At 38.5% G+C, this 27,427-nt stretch overlaps 1 protein-coding gene across 2 annotated transcripts in view; it reads right to left on the bottom strand.

The window, feature by feature from the left end:
- The window catches only part of LOC116709304 (troponin I, fast skeletal muscle-like), a 38,898-nt gene extending 12,252 nt beyond the window's left edge, over positions 1–26,646 (bottom strand). The window contains exons 1-5 of one of the 2 annotated variants that reach the window (XM_032547743.1): positions 26,547–26,646; positions 9,307–9,342; positions 9,049–9,085; positions 8,755–8,883; positions 8,480–8,569 (exon numbers count right to left, since the gene is read on the bottom strand). In XM_032547743.1, coding sequence (XP_032403634.1) covers positions 8,480–8,569; positions 8,755–8,883; positions 9,049–9,085; positions 9,307–9,317 — 267 coding nt within the window. In that variant the 5' untranslated portion in view covers positions 9,318–9,342; positions 26,547–26,646. Of the gene's footprint in view, positions 1–8,479; positions 8,570–8,754; positions 8,884–9,048; positions 9,086–9,306; positions 9,343–26,221; positions 26,312–26,546 lie in introns of those variants that run through there. The other variant, XM_032547747.1, reaches the window with a different exon arrangement.
- Between the last annotated feature and the right edge of the window lie 781 nt (positions 26,647–27,427).

The raw sequence follows: 27,427 nt of genomic DNA on the forward strand, positions 1-27,427 counted from the left end.
GAACATAAAGACAGGGAGGGTCGTTATATTTTAATTACAGGAATAATAGATGGCATTATGATAAGTCTTGTTAGTGTCTATGCCCCACCTGGTAGCGACTGGTCATTTTATAAGAAAATACTTGAATTAGCAGCAACAAAAAGTCAGGGTGTAATGATATGTGCTGGGGACTTTAATATTAGGTTAAACCCAAATCTGGACTCATCAAATGGGAAAACAAACTCAAAAAATATTAGTAAAAGAATGAAAAATATGATGGAACTGGGATTAGTGGATGTATGGAGGGATAAGAATCCAACCAGTCGAGACTACACACATTATTCCTCTTTCCACAATGTATATTCACGAATAGACTATTTCTTCATGTTTAAAAAAGATGTGCATAGATTAGAAAATTGGGAGATCGGATATAGTTCAATTTCAGACCACAGCCCAATCTATAGCTCCCTTCAACTAGCTGAAAAAAAGCAGATCCACGCTCTGGAGGCTAAATACAAACTTATTAAATAGTACAATCTTTAAGGAGAAAATGAAAATTGAAATCAAAAGATATTTGGAAGAGAACGATAATAAAGAGGTGGGTCCGGCAATACTTTGGGATGCTCTAAAGGCGGTAGTCAGGGGGAAAATAATAGCCTTTTCCGCCAACGAAAAGAGAATTAGACAACAAAAACAAACTCAATTGGAAGTGGAACTAAAAAAACTTCAGAAAGAACACTCCAAAACGTTCAAGAGGGCAACAAGAGCTAAAATTGAGATGGTGAAAAAAGAACTGAATAATTTAAACATACAAGAAATACAAAAGAAACTTCTCTTCACTAAACAGAAATATTATGAAGCAGGGGGAAAATCTCTGAAGCTCCTAGCATTTAAATTACGAAAACAACAAGCTGATAGAACTATTCACAAAATACAGAATATATACACAAATAGGGTTGAAACAAACCTAGAAAAGATTCAAAAATGCTTTAGAGATTTTTTCCAAACCCTATATTCCCAACCCAAATTGAATAATGAACAGCAAATAGATACATTCCTTTCCCAACTCTCTCTGCCCAACATTACAGACGAGCAAAACGAACAATTAACATCAGAAATAACTGAAGCAGAACTAAGATCAGTGATCAGAAAGTTGAAAGGGGGGAAATCTCCAGGAACGGATGGGTTTACCTCCGAGTGGTACAAAGAAACGCAAGATCAGCTAGTCCCTGTTTTACTAAGAGCTTTTAACAATGTAATGGAAAAGAAAATAATCCCTCCCTCATGGAGAGACGCAATTATTTCGCTAATTCCAAAGGAGGGAAAGGATAAGCTGGAATGCGGAAACTATAGGCCAATAAGTGTGCTAAATATTGATTATAAATTATTTACTGCCATAATCGCACAGAGAATGGAAAACATCTTGCCAGTGATAATCCATAAGGACCAAACAGCAGTGGTGGAGAAAGTACTCAAAAAATGTACTTAAGTAAAAGTACAAATACACAGGCAAAAATGTACTCAAGTAAAAGTCAAAGTACCACATTAACATTTTACTTAAGTAAAAGTAAAAAAGTACTGGCTTTTAAAAATACTTAAGTATTAAAAGTAAAAGTACTTGCTGAATACATAACCTAATCGCTAATATCATTAAGTGTGCCGATAGTATTTAATTTGAATACATCATAAATGTGCCATTTTAATAAACAATGTCACAGATTAAACATGTTCTTATTGTGTTTATTCTCTGTAAGAGTTTAGACTTAGATATGTGATTCTATGCATCATAATTTCAGGGATGGAAACATCTCATTTCCTATCCTAACGTAGCATGAACTTCATTAGTGACATTTATTTAGAAATAAATCCAACTGAAAGGGGATGGAACGAAGGTGTGGGGGGAAGACATGCAATCGAGGAGCCACGTAGCAGAGTTGTAGTCAAGACCACTGAACACGAGACCAAGACCAGTGCCCTGCGCTACATGACACAATAAAATGAAGTGCACCTATCAAAATTGGTTCTCAGATTGATCTGAAAGATCCACATTTCCATAAAAACACCTAGATATAAATACTTAGAGCTGAAATATATTTAACCAGTATCAATTACAACTCATTTCATTCTGTTTTGCTTTCATCGCTGTGCTACAATCCGCAGAGGTCGCCTGCCATCCCTATAAAAATAACGCCCTGGGCGGTTGCCCATATTGCCCATGTCAGAAACCACAACTGTCTGCACCATTAAACCATGAAACATAGCAATTAACTGTAATTGCAACAACACTATGAACACTGTCCAACGGCGCAACAGGCAGAAGGAGCACCATGACTGTTCTCATCCTCCCTCCCACTGCATGTTTGCCACCATGACAGGAGACAAAATCAATCAATGAGCATGCTCTGTGTTCATACGTTCAACTTTTACTTATTCGGCAATTAAATAAATGTGTGTGTGTGTGTGTATATATATATACACTGCTCAAAAAAATAAAGGGAACACTTAAACAGGTGTTTAACACTTAAAGTGTTCCCTTTATTTTTTTGAGCAGTATATATATAGCTATATATAGCTATTGCAGTGTATACAAGAACAAAGAACGGCTCTCAGTGAGGCTTCAGTCCCATCAACCTTAGTAAAGATCCGTCCAGAAGAATTGGATCGTTCCTGAATCCACACAATAATTCAGCGCATGAGTGACAACTTTTTTTCATCGCAGATGATGTGTCTCAGTACAGCTAGCTTTGCTAGCATCACGTCCACAGATCTTACCTTTCTTTAAGCTTTCCTTCCAAGTGACGCTAAAAGTTGGACAAAGTCCCACCGTCTGTGAAAGCGAAGCGCTGCTGGTTTTACATGTCGTCATATCTTATGATTTATGCAGCTATTATCGATTAGTTAGACATCTTCTCCCGCTCAGAGGAAACCACTGCGCATGTCTGGAGCTCCGCGTGCTAATAAAGGGGGAGGCGATGGGTGACAACAGACACTAAGTCACGTTATTGCTTGGATTTTACGGCGCCACCTTAAAGTCCCTGAACTTCATATTTTAACGGACAAAAAGAGAGCAGTGCGACTTGGATGTAACGAGTAACGCGACACTTTTGTAGAAATGTAGTGAAGTAGAAAGTACAGATACTTACTGTAAAATGTAGTGGAGTAAAAGTAGAAAGTACCCATTATTAATCTACTTAAGTAAAGTACAGATACATGAAAATTGTACTTAAGTACAGTAACGAAGTACTTGTACTTCGTTACTTCCCACCACTGCCAAACAGGCTTCATCAGACAGAGACAGACACAGGATAACATCAGAAAAACCTTGCATATTCTAAATCATGTAGTTCAACAAAAAATAGAGACTCTTGTACTGAGTCTGGATGCGGAGAAGGCCTTTGACTCGGTCAGATGGTCTTTTCTTTACAAAGTTATGTCCAGGTTCGGGTTCCACCAGACCATAATAGATGTCATTGCAGCTTTGTACAATAAACCATCGACTAGGATTAAAATTAACGGAGACCTATCTGATCCCTTTACTTTGGAAAGGGGTACAAGGCAGGGATGCTGTGTTTCGCCGCTCCTCTTCGCCCTTTTCATAGAGCCGTTAAGTCAGTGGATAAGACAGAGGACAGACATAGCTGGAGTTCACATGACATCTGGGGAACAAAAGTTGTCATTGTTCGCGGACGATTTATTGTTAACCATAACAAACCCAGCTCAAACTCTACCTGTACTTATGGAGGCGATCGAGGAATATGGTTCGCTCTCTGGTTACAAGATAAACATTACCAAGACTCAGGTTTTAACGATAAACTATAACCCACAGAACAATATTAGGAGCCTGTACAATTGGAACTGGGAAGCAGAATCCATAAAATATTTAGGTGTCACTTTGCCCAAGGATTTTTCCAGGATTTTTTATGCCAACTATGGGCCCCTAATTTCAAATCTGAAATCTGACATACAGAGGTGGAATCTGATCCCTTTCTCAAATTTACACTCCAGAGTGGAGTCGGTCAGAATGAACATTCTCCCGCGCTTCCTATATCTGTTTCAATGTTTACCTATCTGGATATCAGAAAGGCGTTTCATAGAGTGGGAAAGATTAATATCTCAATATATTTGGCAGGGGGAAAAGGCAAGGGTTAGGTATAAAACGCTGCAGTTAAAGAAAGAGAAAGGTGGACTGGGTCTTCCCAATCTACAGATTTATTACCTTGCAGCTCAGCTAAGACCACTGCTCTGTCTAAGCTCTCCATCCTACGATGCAAGGTGGAAAGATTTGGAAGGAACAACAGTGGAAGGAATACCTTTAATATCAGTGCTAATGGACAAGGATTTACAGGAGGGGCTGAATATACCACATGAGTCAATGCTACACACAATGCTGGATTCTTGGAGAAGGGTAATTAAAATTTGTGGATTGGGTAACCAGATAAAAATATTCAGATGGTGTGCCTTTGATTCAGCTTTTAAGCCGAACAAGATTGACAGAAGATTTAGAGGATGGATCCAAAAAGGACTAACCACTTACTATACATTTACCCAGAAGGGGGTGTTTCAGAGTTTTGAAGAACTTCAGAGATCTAATGGGCTGGAGAGGGACGACTTCTTTAGATATCTACAGGTTAGGGCTTATTTTAACCAAAATATGCGTGACAATTGGGAAACAGCCAAACCTGGACTTTTTAAGGTGTTTTTGTCTTTGTTGAAGTCAGGTTCATGCAAGAAACTTGTTTCCTTGCTGTACAATGGTATTCTATCCTCTAAACAAGGTGACACAAACTACATAAGAAACAAGTGGGTAAAAGAAGGAAACCTATCCATCTCAACTGAAGACTGGGAACAGATTAACAAATTACACTGGATGACCTCGAGCTCCAATACATGGAGACAGTTCTGCTGGAAAAACACTGTTCGATATTTTGTAACTCCAGTTCAGAAAAAACATCGGGGCAGCGGAGACACATGCTGGAGACTCTGTGGAACAAACGGGGCAAATCATCATCACATCTTCTGGGGTTGTCCTGAGATTAAAGTTTTTTGGGAGCAATTGTGTTCCCACCTAAATAACATCTTTACTGAAAGAATCCCATGTAAATGTGAATCCCTATATTTAGGAAACATTTCATTTGATAATTGGAATCTGGATGATAAAAAACTGCTGTTAATGCTTTTGGCAGCGAGCAAAAAGTCAATCACTAGAAAATGGTTAAAGCCTGAAGCACCTACAGTTGAGGACTGGGTCAATATTGTACAGGACATTTACATTCTGGAGAAGTTATCTTTTTCTGTTCAAGGTCGAAGGGAATCGTTCTTCAGGATCTGGTCTAAATGGACAAACTATGTGAAATCAGTAATTCCTGTGGACTAAATATGTCAATCACATGCAAATATTGTTGTGCTGTGTATTGTACCCTGGTTTAGGATTATGGCAAAATGATGCTCTTGATTGTGTTTTCTTTTCTTTTTCTTTTTTTCTCCTAACTTAAGAAGAATCAGATCTGACCCCTCTCTACCCCCACTCACTCTTCTTTATGGTTGTTTGGTTACTGTAAAAAAAAAAAAAAAAAAAAACCTGGATTGGCTTATGCTATTCCTTCTTATACTTCCACTGTGTTGGAAGTTGAATTGTACAATGTAATTGCAACTTGCCTTTCCAAATAAAAGATTAAATATAAAAATAAAAAAAAAAGACTCTTCGATCTTGGAAAATATGCCATTTAAAATTGCTAATAATAAGTTCACCTACCTTGGAATAGAGATTACTAGGGACTTTAATTCACTTTATGAAGTTAATTTCTCCCCCCTTGTGGTGAAGCTGCAAAATAACATTCAGTTTTGGAGATCTCTCCCCATTTCCCTGCCTGGTAGGAAGAATTAATTCAATAAAAATGGTTTTTCTCCCTCAGATCCTTTATCTGTTTCAAAATATTCCCATCTTTTTACCTAAGAATTTTTTTAAGAAACTTGATTCTATAATCGTTCCATTTCTATGGGACTATAAAACGCACCGAATTAGTAATGCTCACCTTTGCAAGGCAAAATTGGAGGGTGGACTGGCCCACCCAAATTTTTCATTTTACTATTACTCTTGTACGCTTCGCTTTATTACAATTCGGCTAGATTGCAATTTTACACAATCCAAGTGGATCACCATGGAAAAGAAAGACTGCAGTCCTCATGAAACTGGTGCTCTTATTCTGTCACCAACAAGTATAGATACCTTGGCATCCAACAATAACCATCATCCACAGTACTATACGTATTTGGAAACATTAAAATCCCAGTTTGGTATTGAATCTATATCTACCTTATTACCAATAGCAAAGAATCCCCCACTTGTCCCTTCCACTTTAGATTCAGGTTATACACAATGGAAAGATTTAGGCATCAGGACTATTGGTGACCTGTTGGTGGGTGGTAATTTTGCCTCTTTCTCTCAACTTCAGGCCAAATTTGGTCTCCATAAACACAGTCATTTTAGATACTTATTGGTCAGAGCATATGTCAAAAAACACATGCGCACTTTAGAGAATATAATACCTAATGAATTTGATGAACTCTTTAAGGCAGGTGGTGGGGAAGGACATCTAATCTCCCAGATTTACAATGTGTTATTATCCAGATCCTCGCCGTCCATGCAGGGCCTTATTAGGCTGGTAGCAGGAATTAGGAACGGAGATAAGTGACGAACTCTGGAAGGCTGCGCTAGAGAATATTCATAAGTGTTCTGCCAATTCTAGACACTGTCTTATTCAATTTAAAATCATTCACAAGCTTCATTACTGTAAGGTGAAGCTACATAAAATTTTCCCTAACACATCCCCACTATGTGACAAATGCCATATAGTAGAAGCCACTCTTCTCCATTCTTACTCTTTGTGTACAAAATTAACCCCATTTTGGTCTGGCATATTCAAAACTTTATCAGATATGTTTCGTACAGAGTTGAGGCTGGACCCACTTCTGATTGTACTCGGAGTTTCTGTTCAGCTTCTCAATTTAATGAATACCAACGACAATTATTATCTTATGCCTTTATCATAGGAAATAAGCTAGTGTTGATGTTCTGGAAAAAATCAGAGGTTCCATCGGTTAAATTGTGGCTGGAGGAACTGTTAAGGCTCTCTCATCTGGAAATAATGCGTTTCGCATTAGCAAATAACTTAAAGCGATTCAATAGTACTTGGCAACCCCTTTGGCAATATATTGATAACTCTATTTGAAGAAAATTTTATTTGATTCACGGTGTGATAAGATGTAAGTTCTAGGGAAAGGGGAGGTGGGTGGGTCTTGAGAATGTCCCCGTTTATTTATGTCACTTTTGTTTTGTTTTCATTTTGTATTGTCTTTATGTTCTATGTTCACATCAAAAAGAGGACAAATTTGTATTGTTGTTTCAATTTTCATGTCTGATTCCTCAATAAAACTGTTTGACAACAACAAAATATACATGTATATTTTTTTCATTACAAAAAAATTGAGTTTGTTAAATTAAGTGCAAGTTCACATTTAAACTTTTAAAAAGCTAGCAAAGTCTGCAGTTTCATAAACTACTGTAAAATGACAACTTTTTGTAATTCTGCTACAGGACTACTGTAATTTTATGATAAAAATGTAATGAAATTACAGTAGTCATGTTATATAACCACTGTGCTATTTTAAAGAAATTACAGTAACAGTAATCAAATTACAGTAAGATAGTAATAAAAATTACAGTAAGCCTGCAATAAAATTACAGTAAAACTGTAATAAAATTACAGTAAAACTAATAGAATTACAGTAAGGCTACTGTAAAAAAAAATTATAGTAAGGTTACTGTAAAGTTACTGTAATTACTTTATCGTAAAAATTACAGTAACTGGCTGGCAACCCTGCTGCCAGTAAGTTACTGAAAAGTCTACAGTGGCTTTTTTTACAGTGTAGGTATACAAAAAAAATATCTGTATTGACATCAGTTATCAGCCAAATAAGCCTTACTATGTCGTGCATCCCTAGAAAGAATTTTTTTTTCATGTCCAACAATCTCTTCTAATGTATAAACAATCTCACCTGTACAGTTCTCTGAAATTATGAAAAACAAGATGATTCAAGTTAATGTGAAAATAAAAAAAGTTTAACTAGTTCAGAATGTTTTAATTACACCATGGTCAGGTATCAATTTAGTGTTAGGGTTCTGCTTACATTATCTTTCATTTGGTTTTAAATCCAGGTAAACTAATTCATAAATCACAATTACTCATTCTATTTATTTTTCAATAATCATAGATTCAACTTAATATTCAATTTAATGTAAATGTGTTAAGTTCACCATTCATTCCTTTGGTAATTTTAGGCACATGAATGTTGGTATGTTCGTGATTTTAAAATGTTATTTATGTGTTTCAAGTAGTTTTTGAATATGATCACTGTGAGCAGATTTCTGTGAGTGAGTTCAACATGTGACATCACGGCCGGTTTCCCTCCAGACAGAACCAGCAGACTGAGGTGTTCTCACCTCATTGAGGACCATGTTCAGTTTGAATTCTGTGCAGTATCTCTCCTCTTCACTGATGTTGATCTGCTGATGAAGTTTCTTGCAAAGTTCCTGAAAACAAAAGAAAATTAGAAAAGATGTAATAGATTTTTATTAAGAATTTTGCAATCTGAAGGCCCACAAATAAGTCACAAAACATATCTATATCCAAGAACATGTCAGGAAAAACGTTTGCCTTCTTCGTGAAGGTATCTCGTTACAATGCCAGGAGAATATTCTGACGGTTTTCTTCTCACCACTAGTTCTTCCCTGGAATACGGCACATCCAAAGGAGGACATTTCTCCGCCAGAAACGTCTCCCTCTCTTTGGCCTTCACCTGAGATTCAGCCTCCAGCAAATTGTTTGCGACCACAAGCATGCAGCTCTGCAAAAAGAAAAAGACCCTTCAGAAAAAACACGAATGAGTTCAGGCACAAGTATAAATATATGTGTTCTTGGATTGAATGTTGTGCTAAAGTGTTAATATTTACCAAGTAAAGTTACATAGCTCATGGTCACACACATATAATTCTGAATTATGTGGGCTTACCTTCAGAGTGTGCTTGCGTCTAGCAGACAGTCTTTTCCTGCACACAGAAACAAATTCATTTTATTGGGCAAATAGTAGAAGTAAGTATAAAGTTAGATTTGATTTTTAGTTGTTATAATGCTTAGAATGTTCTGTAAAATTATCTAAAATGTTTTGAAAATTTGGCAACAATTTTTTTTCTGAACATAACAGAAGCTACAGTATACATGTTCTGCTGGTCTAAAAATACAAAGCACAAAAAAATCACATTTTACTCACTCAGTGGCCATGTTGGCTTTAGGATTTGGACTCTATCTGTTAAAACAAATAAAAGAAAGCTGAATTCAGGTCTATTTCAGGACTGTGTAACAACGATAGTTTGAAATCAAAACAGTACATGTTAAATACACAGAAACCCTCAGAACAATCGGAGTTACTGAAAGTTGAAGCTACATTCCATCTTTTTCTGCAATCTCCACTTGTTAGTCTCACTTGATTTGCTCATGTTTCTTTGATTAAAAAAAAACCCAGCACATTCGGTCATAGTTTTTAACCTTTAGGTTGGTAAAGGATGACTGATCTGTTTCAGGTTTTTTGTTCAACCTTTCTAACTGCTATCAGTTTAGGTGCTATTTATTTTTCCTCCATTTAAATTTCACTCCTGCTTCATTTTGACTTCTCTTGCAACCACCTACTGGTCAGAATCTAAAGTTCAACAACATCAAAAGTCAACTTTTCTTGAAGTTGTATCCTGAGTTAAACAAAAGGGTTGTCTTGACTCAATAATTACACATTTTGTTCATGTTTTTGTTGTTCACATTATTACAAAGCAGCTTTTTGTAGCAGCTTTAATCTTCCAGATTGAGGTTGTTTTTCTGTCCCAGCAAAATTTGAAATAACTTCACTCTGGAGAGAGGATAGGCAAACATGTTTTAAATCATGTTATTCCTCTGATTTAAAAGGAAGAACTACCTGTTATTTTAAAGCATAATGTTTTTATTTTAATAACAGTCTTACTTTATCTCACCTTTAATTTTAACATGGCCAAGGTCCTAAATGTTGAGAATTTAAAACTTTAAATTCCCCTTAATTTTTTTTTTTGTATTGGATTGGAAATTAATTTGTTATATCATACATTTTCTACGTGTTCATTGTGCCATTCTTAAATAAATGCTGTTGATCTTATTTGAATTGTGTCTCTTTTTCCAGCAGAATGAACCTGTGTCGTTTTTCATTTAGATTTTCTGGGGGATAATAATCCCAGGTGGCGCTGTTTATCTTTCTTTGCTCAATGCTGCAACTTTACCAGAAACTTTCCTGCATTGTAACAAGAGTTAAAGTTGCGGTATGCAAGTTACATAAAAATATTTAACATATTTATTAAAATATTCGCTTTGTGGTGACCGTAAGATATGGGACAAGATCTGTGAAAAAAATCGAGCTCCTGTATGTTCTGTTTTGGGAGCCTGTGAGTTCCTGAAACCAAACACACACAAAAACCTTGTAAAACCGCACGTGGGGTCAGTGCAACCCCGCCGGGACCGCACACACGGTAAAAAGCGTATAGGGTCCAGTAGACCCCATAAACCCCTCTGTGTGGGCTTATGGGGGAAACATTATCATTAAGTATGATACCGTTTCCCCTCTGTGGGATGGTTAAAGGAAAAACAGCTAAATAAAAAATAACCACAGCAACCAGTCAGTCATATTTTAACAACTTTTGGCAACAAAGACAACTTATAAGCATTAAACACAAAACCCACAGATAGAACCCACTGGACTGTAGTTTCGTGTGGTTTAAACCATCCATCCCCCCGCCCCCCAAATTCTGCTAAATTTACTTTTTGGTTTTAAAATCAAATATCTTGACCAGTCCTGAATAAATGACTGTAAATTTTAATCACACATAATGTTCATGTAGATTATAGTTTCAGTATTCTTGTGCCTCATAAAATCAAAATTATAATTCACCAAAAATTAAATGTTTTTAAGAATATTCTTACATTAGAATTGTTTTTTTTTTTTTTTTTCATTAACACAGTGCCATTAAAAAAATCTTTTGTCCCCTTACAGATCTTGTTTGTTTTTGGTTTTGTCATTTTGAAATGTTCAAGTAGCCCACTAACTGGGCCCAATAACCCACTAACTGGGGCAGGAAAACCCGCTAACCGTGCCTCCTGTCGGGCTGGAGCCAGGCAGGCCGCCTGGAACCCCATCACCATGGGGAAAGTGGCTGGAGCAGTCTCTGGGGCGTGAGGCTCGGGAATGCCAGCTGGAACGCCGACTGGAGTGGAGGCTGGACCGAACTCAGGAGGAGAGTGTTTGCTCTGAATGAACTGGTCATATAGTTCAAAGACTATCTCCAAAATAACTGAGTGTCTCTTGAACAGATTGAACAGGTAAGTATAATCCTCCTCTGAATTGGGCTCAAAAAGGTTTGCCGGAAGAGACGGGGTAGCGAGGGTGTAGTCCGAGTCCAGTCCCATTTCCTAAAGCAGCAGCGGAGAAGGCAGGATCTCTACATCCCTGTAGAGATTCCTCTGTGCCAACTCCAACTGCTGCTGGATCCAATCCTCCTGGTCCATCTGGGCCAAAATATAGCGACCTCACCTTGTATCTGGTCGGGTCCTTCTGTCATAAAGTGGTGGTGTTGGTGGTGAGGCAGACGCTTGTAGACCCAGGTAAAGATGAAATCTAGGTAGTTTAATGATGAATGTCCAGAATAACACAGTCCAACATAGTCCAAAAACACCGGGGAGCATGGCCGAGCGGTAGCCAGGGCTCGACGCCGGTAGCAACCGGTTTCACGAAGGACTAGACGACGAACTGGGCACACAGACACAGAGGCAAAACGAAATGACAGCTTAGACAAGGACCCGACAAAGACGCAGAGACACAGGTGACACTAAATACACAGGAGGTAATCAGGGAATGAGACACACCTGGAAACTAATCAAGGGAAGACAGGACAACACGGAGACTCAGACACAGAGAACTCGAAATAAACGCACAGAAAAACACAGATCACGACACTTCTACGTCACACTTAGGAGGCATAGATCCTGAACAGCATCTAAAGTCCTGAAGGCCTTACCTGCTGCAGTTACAGCCAGTGTTTATGATTCAACAATAAGAAACAGACAAAAAGAAAGGGAGGCAAAAATAGCATCCACATGATATCCAAAGAGAAAACTACAACTGACGAAAAAGAACACAAAAGCTTTTCTTACATTTCCTGAAAAATCACTTTGATGATCAACAAGACTTCAGGAAAATATTCTTTACACAGATGAGAAATAAAACAAGGTGTTTTACATAAAAGCACCATAGTGACAGTCAGGCAAGGAGTTCTTTGCTTCTGCCTTGTTGACCAGACTATGAAGTCTGTTCTCTCCCATTATGTCATGAAGGAGAATGCTCCTCCAGTTGACCTCAAGCTTACACTCACTAAATGCTTGAGCTTATACACCAAAAAGTCCAATTCTGAATGGCTACAAAACAAACAAAATGATGGCAAATGTTGCCCCAAAGACAATAGAAGACAGTTGCTTTTTCACACAAAATCAGGTTAGTTTCTATAACTTTGTTCTCTAAAAAATTTAAATTGTCATTAGAAAACTGTATTTTGTTTGTAGTTAGGTTACTTTGAAATTAAAACATTTTGAGTGTAACAAGAAAGTGATACTAATGGAAATCTCTAGAGACTGGTTCATATATTGTAGACTTTATCTGTACTGATCAAAAACTTACTTTGTGAAAGAAAAACAGTCGTGAATTTAATCAGTGTGACGGATGCACTGCCCATCAGTTGAGGGCTTCCATAACCAATCATTACAATCAGCCTTTCATACTTTCCAAGGAAAATCCATCAATATGATCAGTATCCTAGTGGATCTCTGATTTTTGAGCAAATTCCTTTGCACCTAATCGCGTTCCTTGTCTCCCTTGTCTCCTCCTCTTCTAACTTCCTTCAGTTTCGAACTCTAATAAAAGCCTTCCAACAGCCATATGTAGCCGGGGCATCTCGTCCCGGAAGTATAGTGTTGCGCATTCTTCCTTTTGCCCATATTTGGAAGACACCGTGACAGAGCGCAGCTGGTTCGTTAGCCAGACAGGTAATCAGAAGTTACATTTAAAAGCAGGTAGATTGCTGAAGAGATCAGATCCCAGGCTGATGATTCCTGCAGAGGACAGATACTTCTAGAGAGAGTGATGTACAGAGCACCATTGACTGGTTTTGCTTTAAAGAAGGTTGGCCTGTTACTGTTTCAGTTTTTTGTTTTAGTTTAGAATTTCTTTCTTTTTTGGGGATAGTTATTATTGATTAAAAGCATGTTCTTTTAGCTAGTTTTGTTGAAGGAAGGGGAGTTTTTATTGTCTAGCCTTCTGGCTTGTTTTAAACAATAAAAATGACCTATGCTGTCTCGCTATTTTATTCAGATTGAGGAGACTAGTGGAAGGGGAGTTTTTCTTTCCTTTGCTGTATCACCAGGGCTTTTTGTGTGAGTGTGTTTTTGTTGGGGAACACTTAGGTGCATTTAGTTGTATTTGTGTTTTCTTTATTATTATTCCTCCCCCAAACAGTCTAACATTATCTAATTGGGTTTTAACTGTCTGTCAGCTTTGAGGTTTCCAGGGCCATCATAGACTTTTACTTTTAATGTGGTCATTTTTGTATAATAAAATAAACGGACTATCTTTGTCCAAAGGAACTTGTGAAACCAATAAACTGTATTTAATTTGCAACAGTGCCTCTGATAATTCTTACAAACGTATCTGTGTGATCTGGTAAAAAGAGGATTTAAGGTTCTCCACACATAACAGAAACTGTACCCCAAGGTCACACATGAAACAATATTAGTACACATAGGATCAAAAATGAAAACCATAACCCAGAAAAGACTGAACAGTCTTTAACGACAATATTATTTATCAGAATGTTCAAGCAGGAATGGAGCAATTTTGTGTTTCATGTTTTCAGGTCAGACCTGAGGAAGAGATAGGAGGACGAGTGATGGATAGGCAACCAGGAAGTAATGGTCGAACAGGAAGAAAAGGTTTACCCAGAAGAGGTGGTTTCCCAGGCTCTCCTCTTCAGAGACTTAATATTGTGACAGAGGGAGAGAGGAAAGTGTCTGTTTACCAGAGATTGTTTCACCTGCAGGATCAGAGAACAGGATTCTATATGATGGAAGCTGAGAGTGATAAAGACTTCAGGCCAGAAACTCTGCCAGCCAGGTAAACCTGTTTACGCAGCATTACAATGGTCTGATTTAACCATGAGAAAGTGACTGGTCATTTTGACAATGAACGAAAAGAGATTCAATATCCATTAGGTAGTGATCAGAATCCAGAGACTTGAAGCGGGAGTTGAAGGCACAGAGGCAAAGACATCAGAGCAATCAGGGAACAGGAAGCATCACAGGCAGTGGTCAGAAACCAAGTCAGATCCAGGGTCAAGATCTCAGACATGGAATACTTGAAGGCTGTTGACAGGGTTGGCCTGTGATGTCAAATCACAGCTCATAATCTCCCATAAACAGACAGTATGGGTATGGTATACATGTTGTGAATCCTTAGAGTCTGTTGAGTATTTCAGTTATTAATCCTTGTGTCCCAGATACTGCCTAGCTGAGGCGAAAAGTGTGGAAAAATGTGTATTAATTTTGGATTAACAAGCTCTACTGACCTCTGTGTTGGTCAAGTCAAGAGTGTCCCCTTTAAGACATTACCAAACATTATATTACAGTCCTTTGACAAATGTCCATACCACGAGCCAACCTGGACATACATCATTCTCAAAAAACAGAATCTGTCCAAAAGGGTTGTTAACTCTATGATCTGACGACTATGACTAAGCTACCACTTTGGAAGGGCTACCACACCAAAATATTATCTAGACATGTGGCTTTTCAAAATTTATGGTTAGCTTTTGCCACCTGGAGCTGGACCAGTTGTGACTATGTCTAGTCCTTGAGAGCTGCCACGCTGCAACTTTTAGATGGATCCCTGCTCCAACACGCCTGAGTAAAAAGGCTGGCTTTCCTCACCAGCAGCAACTGACCTCTGCAGCCATTCATTTGATTCAAGTGTGTTAGAGACAAGTTACAGGGTAGGAGCTCTGGAGGACTGGAGCGCCCCATCTAGACTGACCACAGGAGCTATGTGGCAACATTAGCTATATGTAGGCAACATTAATCAGTATGCAGCAGGAGGGGAAGATCACAACATTGTGACTTGTTTTTATTGATTCATTGATATGTCTGAAAGATTTCACTGGTCTGCAGCCCAAATATTGCCTGGGGTTTTCCACTGTTTTAGGGTCGTTTTGATGAGACGAATCCAAAAAATCACATTGGTTTTGCTCAATCAGGTAAATTTTCTGAGCTATGGAGCAACATGAGCATCAAATGCATGACTTGTTCTCTCATCTGGATCGGTTTCCTGAGAATCTGATCAATGAATGATGAGCAGGAGAAGAGATTCCATCAGGACAGGAAAGAGACGGAGAATTTTACACAATGAAGACATAATGTTCAATTCACATGTACTTACCCTTATCAGTGTTTATTATACAATTTACAGAAGTCCAGGTTTGTAACATTTAATTAATACACTTAATACAATTAATACATTTAATTAATAGAAAACCATTTTTTTCTCTTAAAATCTTTTTTGGATTAGAAACATTAACATAAATTAACTGAAAATGTCAAAAAATGTAATCAGTTTAGTCATAAAATCAGATTTCTGTGAATAAAATTAGTGTCGCAGCCTTTCGTTCCAAAAAAAGCAAAAAAAAAACTCCAATAAAGGCTGTGGGTGGTAAAGGGTGGTTTCGGATTTGTACGCACTTTTACTTATTCATTTATTGTTAAAGTTTAAATAAAAGGTCTTGTAACTTAGTTGAAATGAAAAATACTCTCAATTTAATGTTCAAGTGGTCAAAAAATCATTCTACAAAAACCTCCCGTCCACACCAGACATTCACCAAACAATCCACCAAACAATCCACCCAGCACCCAGCACCCGGTGTGTTCTTAATTGCTCAAATTGGTGGGCGGGTCTAACAATTAACAATGTAATCTAAATAATTCCAAATATAAAAATTAATTACAAATTTTGAATCTAAATCAACTTAAATATATTCCCACTACCCAAAGAACAAAACAAAATTGGTAGAAATTATAAACTACAAAACTTTTACATAAATGGCCACGACATCCCGGCCCCTAATTCATGTACAAGAATTACATCTAACATCTGCATAAGTGGCCATTAACAAATGCAAAATTAATATCATTAGCAGACTTAGCTCTTCAACAATATTTTCTATTAACAAATACTTCATTTAAACATTAACTTATGCAGTAATCCATGTTATACAATTTTTTTTTCCTTTTTTTTTTTTTTTAAGTCCATATGTCTTCTTAGTGAAAAAATTAAAAAAGGTAAAAACAGTCAATGTTCCATGACTTTCACGTTCTTCTCTTGTCCATGTGCATGGTCTGTGTGTGTATAAAAGTGTAGGTAGTAGAATGAGATGTTCAGCATGTCAGTAAATTAGTATCAGTGTAAATGTAGAGCTAGAGGTTCCAGAACTTAGCTCAGTTGGAGACAAACATTTGCTGTCGTCTCTACACAGCCTCCAGCAGGAGACATATCTTGTTGATCGGCTTCTCCAGCTCATTTGTTCTCGTCTTGACTCGCACACGTCGAACCAATCCACTTGCATCTGCCATGGTTTCTGTGATGCGTCCAATAGGCCAAGAATTTCTTGGTGCAGCCTCGTCAACAACAAGCACCACATTATCAGTGGCAAAGTTCCTGCGAGTCTTGTTCCATTTCCGTCGCTCTTGCAACATAGGGAGATATTCTTTCACCCACCGTTTCCAGAACAGGTCCACAATGTATTGGGCTTGCCTCCAATGTCTCGGCATGTACAGGTCCTCCTTTTTGAACAAACCTGGTGGCAGCACAGGCTTACCTTTTAACTGGAGTAAATGATTTGGAGTAAGAGCCTCTAAATCATTGGGATCTTCAGAAGAAGGTGTAATGGGGCGATCATTTAATATAGCCTCCACTTCACATAAAACTGTGTGCAAGCCTTCATCATCTAGTACTTGCTGGTTTGTGATGGAGCACAGTATTTTCTTTATTTCCTGCACCAGGCGCTCCCATACACCACCATGATGGGCTCCATAAGGAGGGTTAAAAGTCCACTTTATGCCATCTTGTGCTAAGCATTTTTGGATTTGACTTTGCTTTAGCTCCAACATAGCTTGCTTCAACTCACGATTTGAGCTGTGTTGTTGCGCAACACCCCCCCCCCCCTTCTGTCTCTACTGTCTCACTCTCTGCTTCCTCTTCTGAGAGGGGAGATGTGCTACCAGCTCTCCTTCTAACGGGTTAATTGAGTTTCCTAAATCTGCTGGGATTTACCCTGTCCAGAACTGAAGTAAACTCTGTTTAAGCTGGTTTCGAGAAACGATTCGCCTGGTTTTCTGACGGCCTACATCCAGGTGTCCCACCCTTCTTCCCCCTGTGAATTAGCCAGACTGAGCAGCCTACAGCCAACTAGTTTCACAGAGCACACCTGTTAACGGTCGCTCGTTCTCTATTTTACAACTTGCATTTGTTATTGAACCAGGTAGGTTTTAGTGACTCGGGCGAGTCCCAAGGATGACGTTTTAAATTTGGGCTACCAGCAACCTAAAAACATTTTAAACTTTTTCCTCTCCAGAATCAAACATCACAGCTATTTTACAACCATCAAAGAACTTTAAGGTGACTCATTAACTGAATGTCCACAACATCTTTTAGATTTTCTTTATGCTAAATATTTTATTAGTAAGGCAGTTTTGCAAGGGTCAGTACAGCTTAATTCAGTATTAGAAATAATCAAATAAGTAAAATCAATCATCTAGTCTATCTTTCCCTACTGCTGATACTGAGAACTAAAAAAGGGAACCTTTGAGAGAGACGGACGGAGTTTGACGTTTCGAACCCCAGACCTGGCACGACGATGAAGAAGGTGCTGCAGCAGGAGGAAGATGTTGATCGGCAAAGGCAGGAATCTCTGTAGGTCTGATGAGCTTCTTTTCCGCATGGATGGTGAGGTTACACAGGACTTGGTGCTGGCAGGAAAAAAGGCACCAGTTCTTCTTCTTTGTCTTTGCCTTTGTCTTCATCTTTGTCTTTGGGGTCTGAACCCAGCTGATGAGAGAAGTGCGATTCGAAGCCACAAGTTGTGGGCCTGACGGGTTGGTCCTCATGGCAGGACAGTCTTCGCCTCCGTGGCCCCGGCTCTTCTTCAGCTGCAGAGTTCTTTGTCCATCTCTTGGCTCGAAGCTGCCCGGAGGATCCAACGAACGGTTCCTCTTTTGCACTCACCTTTTATAGGGTTTCTTTGGCTAGCACTGTTGCTGGGCTTGTTTCATTGGCTGTCTGCTTAGACAGATGATCTCATATCCATCACTGTCTTACAGACATTATGTCCTGATGTCTGTGCTAATGTCTCAGGGTTGCTCAACCTCCTGTGTCTGTTGCCTGCACAACCTTTCACCTACTCTCTACCTCCAACATATCAGTGATGTTTAATTGCAGTTACACCTTTTTTACACCATTTCAAGTTCAATGTCAAAATCACATTTATATCACATTTATTTTCTTTAGCTTCTCTGATTTAGCATTCCTTTATAATTTTATAACCATAACTTATTAATTATCCTTATTATAATCCTAATGTGAGTTATTACAGATGTTTTTCTGAAAAGAAACCAAGAATAATCCATGATTCTAATTATTTGATACCAAAGTTACAGTTACTTGTTTTTCTTGTAAGTGTTCCCACAAATATAAGTGTAAGTATTATTACAAGTAAACCAATATTAATATAAGTATTTTACTTTGAATCTTATCCAATTACTAATAATGTTTAGATTTCATTCTTTAAAACATTCATGCTTTGAAATAAGGTATAGTCTCAGCTATTTTTATAAATCTGCAGGCTGGAAACTTCCTCTTTTTCCAGGAAACCTGCTTTTCCTGTTTAATGACTCTCTCTGACTGACTATGATTTCTTATGATTAGATAGAAAAAAGTAGAATTAAAGCAAAGTTTGCATGAGACAAAAACAACACACACAACCAGATTTATTTTATTGACACCTAAGTATACTGTTGGGCCTAGATGTCACTTGAGTGATTCATTTTAAAGATAACTTTATTTATTATTACTGTTAAACTTAAATCTCCAGCATGGGGAAGTGGGATGAGCTCGGATTTTCTTGACAGCTGACAAAGTTGGTTCCATTGTCCGACCGGATTTCCTTGACTTGTCCTCTGCGGCAGATTAATCTCCTGATGGCGTTTATGCAGGAATCTGTATCAAGAGCATGTGCCACCTCAAGGTGAACTGAACGACAGGTTAGGCATGTGAAGAGAACTCCATATCTTTTTACAATAGTTCTCCCTCTCTTCACTTCTATTGGTCCAAAGTAATCAGTACCAACATAAGTAAATGGTGGAAGATCAGTTGAGATTCTGTCAATAGGAAGATCTGACATTTTTTGCTCACCTGGCTTTTGTCGTTGCCTTTGACACACCATACAGTCTCTAATGATCTTTCTGGCTGCTGAATTAGCATGAGGGATCCAGTACTGTCGTCGAAGGGTAGAAAGCATGTGATTTCTTCCTCTGTGTCCAACCTTTTCATGGATATGTTGAAGAATGAGCTTTGAAACATGGCTTCCTTTAGGCAATATTGCAGGATGTTTTGTTTCTTCAGGTAAGGATGCTTTGCTCAGTCTGCCTCCCACTCTCAACACACCATCATTAACAACAGGATCAAGCTTGTACAGATGACTTGACTTCTTCACTGCACCAGAGCTCAGAGCAGCCATTTCATTGCCATGATGTTTTCTCTGCACAGCTCTCACTATGGCTTCCTCTGCCTTGGACAGATCATCAGTAGTGAGCTGAATATCTGTTTTATTGTCCTGTTTATCACACATTTGATTTCCACAGTGTGCAGTTAGCAACTTCTTTGTTCGTAGCATTTCTTTTAGTTTCAGGAGCCATGCTACACATCTTTTTAGCTTTGTCCAACTGGAAAAGTACATTAGCAGCTTGGTGGTGGGACACACTTCTTCCAGCACAGCTGCACATGTCAGGACTTGATCTTTAACCTCTGGATCAGCTTCCAAATGTACAGGTAATTCTTTAATCACTGCTGGCCATTGGATCTCAGGTTTTGTGAGGAATTCTGGCCCACTGATCCAGGTGGAAGGCTTTAAAAAAGAGCCAACCTTCATGCCTCGAGAGGCTGCATCAGCTGGATTCAACTTTGAGCTGATGTATCTCCACTGAGTAACCTTTGTAAGATCACGAATGATGGACACTCTATTAGCTACATAAGTTTTGAACCGTGTTGTTGTGTTTGCAATGTACTGCAGGACGGTTGTGCTGTCAGACCAAAAGACTGATTCACTCAGATTGAGTCCAAGTTGAACTAACAGCATTTTGTCCAGACATACAGCTAAAACTGCAGCAGCAAGTTCAAGTCGTGGTATAGTGATTTGTTTTAATGGTACTACTCTTGCTTTACCAATAACAAAGGAAACGCACACTTCCTTTTTGCTATTAGTTAGCCTAAGATAAGACACAGCACCAAACCCAGTTTCACTGGCATCACAAAAGTGATGCAGTTGTGCACTTCTTATTTCCCCAAATCTTTTGGGTGTGATGCATCTTCTGACACTAAAGTTGTCAAGAAGAACTAAATCTTTGATCCATTTTTTCCAAACTTGTGCCATTTCTGGTGGAATTGCCTCATCCCAGCCAAACTTCAGTTTACATAAATGTTGAAGAATCTGTTTAGCAGAGAGAACAACTGGAGCTAAGAAACCCAAAGGGTCATAAATAGAGCTGACAATGGACACAATACCACGTCTTGTTAGTGGTTTGTGCTTGTTTACAATGCTAAAGGTGAAAACATCCTGGTCAACATCCCATTGTACCCCCAGGGCTCTTTCAGTGGGAAGCTGGTCCCGGCTAAGATCTAGCATCCTTACACCTGTTGCTCTGTTTTCCTCAGGGATCTGCGAGAGGACAGAGCGCTCACTATACACCCATTTATTAGGCCTAAATCCCCCCTTGGCACACACCTCAGTGAGCTCTTGATAAAGAGAAATGGCCTGCTCAACTGTCTGTACAGACCTGAGACAGTCATCTACATAGAAGCTGTGTCTGATTGTATTAATAACCTCTTCTGGGTACAGATGTTGGTTGTCATCAGCAGTCTTTTAAAGTGCATATGTGGCACAACTAGGGGAAGAGACTGCACCAAAAATATGGACCAACATTCTATGTTCAACAAGCTCTTTTGTGATGTCACCGTGGGGCCACCAGAGAAAACGTAAGTAATTTACATGTTCCTGAGCAACTTTGACTTGGTGGAACATCCCTTTAATGTCTGTCATAAGGGCTATTGGACCTTGCCGAAAACGAATGAGCACACCTAATAAGGTGCTAGTCAAATCTGGTCCCTGTAACAGCTCTTTGTTCAGTGATGTTCCAGCAAACATTGCAGCACAATCATAAACAACCCGCAGTGTTTTCTTACGGGGGTGGTAGACCCCATGATGAGGTACGTACCACACCTTTCCTTCCTCATGTTCCATTTGATCTTGTGGTACGATTTCTGAATGCCCTTCCACACTAACATTATGCATAAATTCTTTGTACTCTTCAAAGAATAACTTATCCTTCTGAAATCGTTTTAACAGACATTGCGCCCTCTGCTGGGCCACCTGTTTGTTGTTGGGCATTTTTACTTCAGGATTACGAAAGGGTAACTTCAGGTAATAATGACCATCTTTAAGCACCGCTGACTCTGACATGATATCCATGAACTGTTTGTCTTCTACAGACATTTCAGTTCAATCATTGCACTTGTGCTCTACAAAATCCTGATTATACTGACTGACCAGCATTTCTTCCAAACTGCTTATTGAGATACGGTTCACCTGAATAGAACTAGCAACATGTCCATTTCCTTCACTACCCTGATTGAGTGGACCATTAACAACCCAACCAAGGCGTGTTAGCACAGCATAAGGCCCACTACCTTCACTGTTAACTATTTTCCAAGGTTCCAATGCTTTGGGAGAATTTACACCAATGAGCAGCCCAATGCCAGCATCTATTGGTGTCAACTCAACAACTTTCAGATAAGACCATTTTCTTAAGTCTTCTTCTTTAGGGATGTTTTCTTTAGTGACAGGAATGGACTGTTGAGTATAAACATCAGGCAACTTCAAGTACTCATTTTCTTTTAAAGCAGCTACTTCCAAACCAGATAATCTATAGCTACTTGCAGGTTTTTCCTGACCCATGGTTTTTAGCATGATTTCCACTTTCTTTCCAGATGCATTTAACTGTATCATCAAAGCCTCTGTACAAAATGTTGCAGAGCTGCCTGGATCTAGAAAGGTATAAGTCTCCACAATCTTTGTCCCCTTTTCCAACTTTACTTTTACTGGGACGACTGACAGAACACACTCATTAGACCCGGCCCCAGTGTAGCTACCAACATTCAAAGACACAAGAGCATTTGAGATTGGTGACTCTTTACCCTCAGCCTTAAATGCTTGGTACTGCTGCTCTGTTGGTTTAATATGCAGAACAGTAGGGTGACTTTTATTACAGGTGAGGCATGTCAGACGTTGTGGACAGTTCTTACTCATATGTCCCTTCTGTAAGCAACCAAAGCATAAACCTTTACTTTTAAGGAATGTCACCTTTTCTTTGTTGGCTTTCTGCTTAAATGAGTCGCATTTTTCCATGCAATGATTTCCATCACAAAATAAGCACCAAGCTTGAACCAACTTTGTAACCTCATGGTTAAACTGGACCTGTTTGTCATTGTTCTGTTTAGAAACTACAGCAACAGAAGTGGCAAAACTGCTGCTTTTAGTTTTAAAAGGAACCTTTGATGGTTTTAAAGCCATCTTTTCTTTTGCAGTTTGACCTTCTCCATAAACAGGATCTAATGCAGCTTTTGTTTGTTTTTCCAGAAAATCAAGAAGATCTTTAAACCTTGCTCTATGATCATACTTTTCTGCTATGTCAACCACAATTAGTCGCCATGTATCACGAAGTCTAAAAGGCAACTTTGAAACAAGAATTCTCATATTGGTTGAGTTTTCAAGCTCTTCAATAAACCCAGCTTCATCCATTGTGTTGAAACAACTTCTTAAAAAGAATGTATAAGCTCTTAAAGCTGCAGCATCATCAGACTTTAAGACTGACCAATTCAGAGCTTTGTCTATAAATGCAGATGTTATTTTTGCTCTGTTACCAAAGTTCCACTCAAGCTGTCTTTTTGCTTCCAGATAAGCAGTTTGTGGACTCATGTGCATACAACTTCTCACTAAAGCTCTAGGCTGACCTGTGGTAAACTGCTCTAAGTAATAAAGCTTGTCCTGCATGTTATCTGTCTTAGTTTCTATTCCTTGCTCAAATGCCTTAAGAAAGGACCTAAAATGCAAAGGATCTCCACTAAAAACAGGGATTTCTACAGATGGCAGGAGTGACAGTCTTTGTTGTTTTACAAGCATCTCAGTGATTTCATTCTGCTTCATCATAATCTCTGTTAATGCACTACTATGAACATCAACCTGAGAAGATATTTGTCTTGGGCTTTCTCCTTCTGGTTTCACTTTTAATGTTTCATTAATAGGTGTATCTTGGGGCATTGGCAAAGGTGCAAGAGTAGACAATCGTTTCTGTGTTCTTGGAGCCTTTTGAGCTGTAGCAGCGGGTATGAACTCAGTAGATATCGCAGAAACTGATGTATCCTGATTTATGACACCAGAGCTGGAAACATGACTTTTCTGATCTTGCGTAGAGTTGTAGATTTTCATCTTTGCATCCGCCTTCACCAGCTTGGTTCTCAAAACCAATGCTTCTTTTCTTGTTTTTAACTGAAGTTCTTCCAGCTCAAGCGCATGTTTTTCTTGCAGCGCATCCACCTCCGCCTTCAGAGCGGCTCTTTCCACCTCGGCTTCCATCAGCGCCATTGAAGCCGCACGGGAACTTTTACTCCGCGAACTAGAAGCTTTACTCACTATACTGGGTGCCGTGTTGACTGGTTTAGCTGCGGACCCAGATAGCCTTTCAGAGTCTTTGCCGATCCTTTGTTGCGCAGTCTGTGAGACGCTGTCATCCGGCTCAACGTTACGGTCATGAGATGCCGCCTTTGATTCAACGTTCAATGCTGAACATACTTCGCTCTTCTGTGCATCTCGATCGCCATCCATCCAATTTTCGATGTCATCCAAGAACTCTTTAAAACTGATCAGCTTTGGTTCGTACCAATCGCCGTGATCAGTTTCTTTTTCTTCATCGCTAAGCAGTCTTTGAACTGAAGATTGCAAGTCCATAAACTCCGCTAAATAATTATTAAAAGTTTTCATATGCTCCTCTATGGAGGATTTTGATTCTCCAGCATCAATTAAAGCATGAATGTCATTTCTTTTTCTTGTCAGCACGCTGAGTTTGGCTCTGCGCCTTTTAATTAAATTAAAAGTTCTTTTTCTTTTTGAAATCCTTCATCTTGTTCATCCATTTTCAACACAAATTTCGTTTCTCCAAATCCAAAAGAAAATTGTCCAAAACAAACTTTTCACTTTGCAGTTCAGTCTCTGCTCTTTCCAACAAAGCACCGCATTTACTCACGAACTTTGTGCGTCTTCTCCAAGTCCATTACGTGAAGTTTCAGTCCTCCAAGTTCGATCATCCAAACGTTCCAAGCCAGTCCAAGAAAAATAAAAATATAATGTTTTTTTGACTTAAATGTCGCAGCCTTTCGTTCCAAAAAAAGCAAAAAAAAAAACTCCAATAAAGGCTGTGGGTGGTAAAGGGTGGTTTCGGATTTGTACGCACTTTTACTTATTCATTTATTGTTAAAGTTGAAATAAAAGGTCTTGTAACTTAGTTGAAATGAAAAATACTCTCAATTTAATGTTCAAGTGTTCAAGTGGTCAAAAAATCATTCTACAAAAACCTCCCGTCCACACCAGACATTCACCAAACAATCCACCCAGCACCCGGTGTGTTCTTAATTGCTCAAATTGGTGGGCGGGTCTAACAATTAACAATGTAATCTAATTAATTCCAAATATAAAAATTAATTACAAATTTTGAATCTAAATCAACTTAAATATATTCCCACTACCCAAAGAACAAAACAAAATTGGTAGAAATTATAAACTACAAAACTTTTACATAAATGGCCACGACAATTAGAATAAAAACCTGATTGAGAAGAATGAATGTCAGTTTTGGATTCAGTGATGCAAATGAATCCTGTTGAAAAAACATGGACAACTTCCAAAAAATCATTTTTTGTAACCCGGTGTAATTTACGCTGCTGTCCGTCCTGTAACTGGATCAATTATCTTTCTCACACTGTGTGATATTGGATTTATATTGTAATACTTTTTCCCAACTCTGTTTCAAACACTTTATCAAGACAATGTATTTCACTCAAAATATAAAACCTTATGTGTAACGTCAGTGGGTTACAAAGAAACTAAGACAGTTTCAGATCTCTTAAGGCTGCATAGCTGTTGCCTGAGCTGATTGTAATCCGTAGAAGCTGCAGCAGAGCAGCAGAGTAACATCTATTCCTGGGTCTACAGCTGTTCCCAAAGCTTTCATCAAGTATGAAGAAAAAAAAAACAGATCCCCTGTAAAGAAGGATGTGGCAAATGTCAGAGCTCCTTGAAGTAGTAACAGGAAGAAAAGAGGCTATGTCTTGCCTACAAGTTTATTTAAGGAAAATCTGGACACAGCAATACCTAATAACACACAATATATATATATATATATATATATATATATATATATATATATATATATATATATATATATATATATATATATATGGTTCTGCATTTGTGTCCTAAGTGTTTTCTAAAAGAGGAAGCTTAACTGTGGAAGGAAAACTGAGGGATTCACAACCATTTAACTTCATTTTTACAGACCGGGTTCAGTAGACATGGCTTCATTTAAAGAGACACAACTTCTGTCAACACTGTATCAAACCAGGTGTTCCTCCAAATACTAACCTCCATGGTGTTGACAGGAGGATAAAAACTGTTGGATTGATTTTCAACTCAGAGCCTCGCCTTGGCGTTGGCTTTCAGTGTTCCACATTAACAGACGACGCATCACGGAGCGGCCCAGCAGCACTTAATGCCAACAGAGAAGATCGCCCTTTCTTACCTCAAAAAGCAAAATCCTTTCCAAGTCAGACACAAAATTTCACACTACACCAAAGGCATTCACAAGTAATATCAAGAAAAAACTTCACCTGTTAACAGCAAAGTTTCTACCTTGTAAAGATTTGCTGCCTTAAATAAAGAAAAGAAAAGAAAAGTCGCTGTCAGGTAGCCGACAGAGAGAACAAAGCAACATCAAGATGAAGAGAATAAAGAAAAGTTTTTCCTTTACCGAGGCAGAGCTGCTGCAGTCAGATGCAGATGGAGTCCCAAGCTGATAAAGTGTAAAGAAGGTTTATATTGCAATCTCAGAAAGCCCTCTAAATCCTCCACTTTCTCTATATGGTTGTGGATTACTGGACAAGCCAATCAGATGGCAAGGTCATGAAATACAGTACACTGTCAGTTGCCCCTTCCTAGGCTGCCTGCATTATAAATAACCCGCCCTTTAAGACTGTTGTTCTTTTTAACTGGTACCATCAAAACTCATTTCATTTCAGCTCATTTAGTTAATTTTTGCGTACTTGCTGACATGCTCGTTACTCATTTTATTTTAAGCAAAAGAACAAAGCAAAGGTTTGGACCTTTGCATTGTTCTTGTCTTATTACTTCCTTGTAACAATGATTTAATGAAATTAAAAATGTGGTTGTTTCTGCAGAGCATTTCTTTAGCAATGAGGAGAAAAACAAAAGGAAAGTACATAATTTTTATATCTGGAAAAGGAAGACTGAAGTGCTGGCAAGGTCCTAGTCAAAGTCAGGTTGTCATAAGAATTAAATAAATTAACAACAGAGGAATTTACTCACAGTGGATCTGATTAGCAACGAAACATGAAGCACTATACAATACAAGGAGTGGGTTAAAAAAGAGAGAGCATGGGATGGACACTGATTATAGGAAACATCTACTGATAATAAAGAGCTGTAAAGATGGTGGAGGGGCGAGATTTAAAGGACTGAGAGAAATCATGGGGATTAATGGCAAATAAACAGCAGGAATACACAGGAGGGAGCTAAAAATGACCAAAAACACAATATAAGTACAAAGAGGAACAAATTACTTATCACAGCAATCTATGTGAAACCAACATGGAAACAAAATTTAATTCAATT

The sequence above is a fragment of the Xiphophorus hellerii genome, chromosome 2 (assembly GCF_003331165.1).
Source record: "Xiphophorus hellerii strain 12219 chromosome 2, Xiphophorus_hellerii-4.1, whole genome shotgun sequence".
In the NCBI taxonomy this organism is placed as follows: domain Eukaryota; kingdom Metazoa; phylum Chordata; class Actinopteri; order Cyprinodontiformes; family Poeciliidae; genus Xiphophorus; species Xiphophorus hellerii.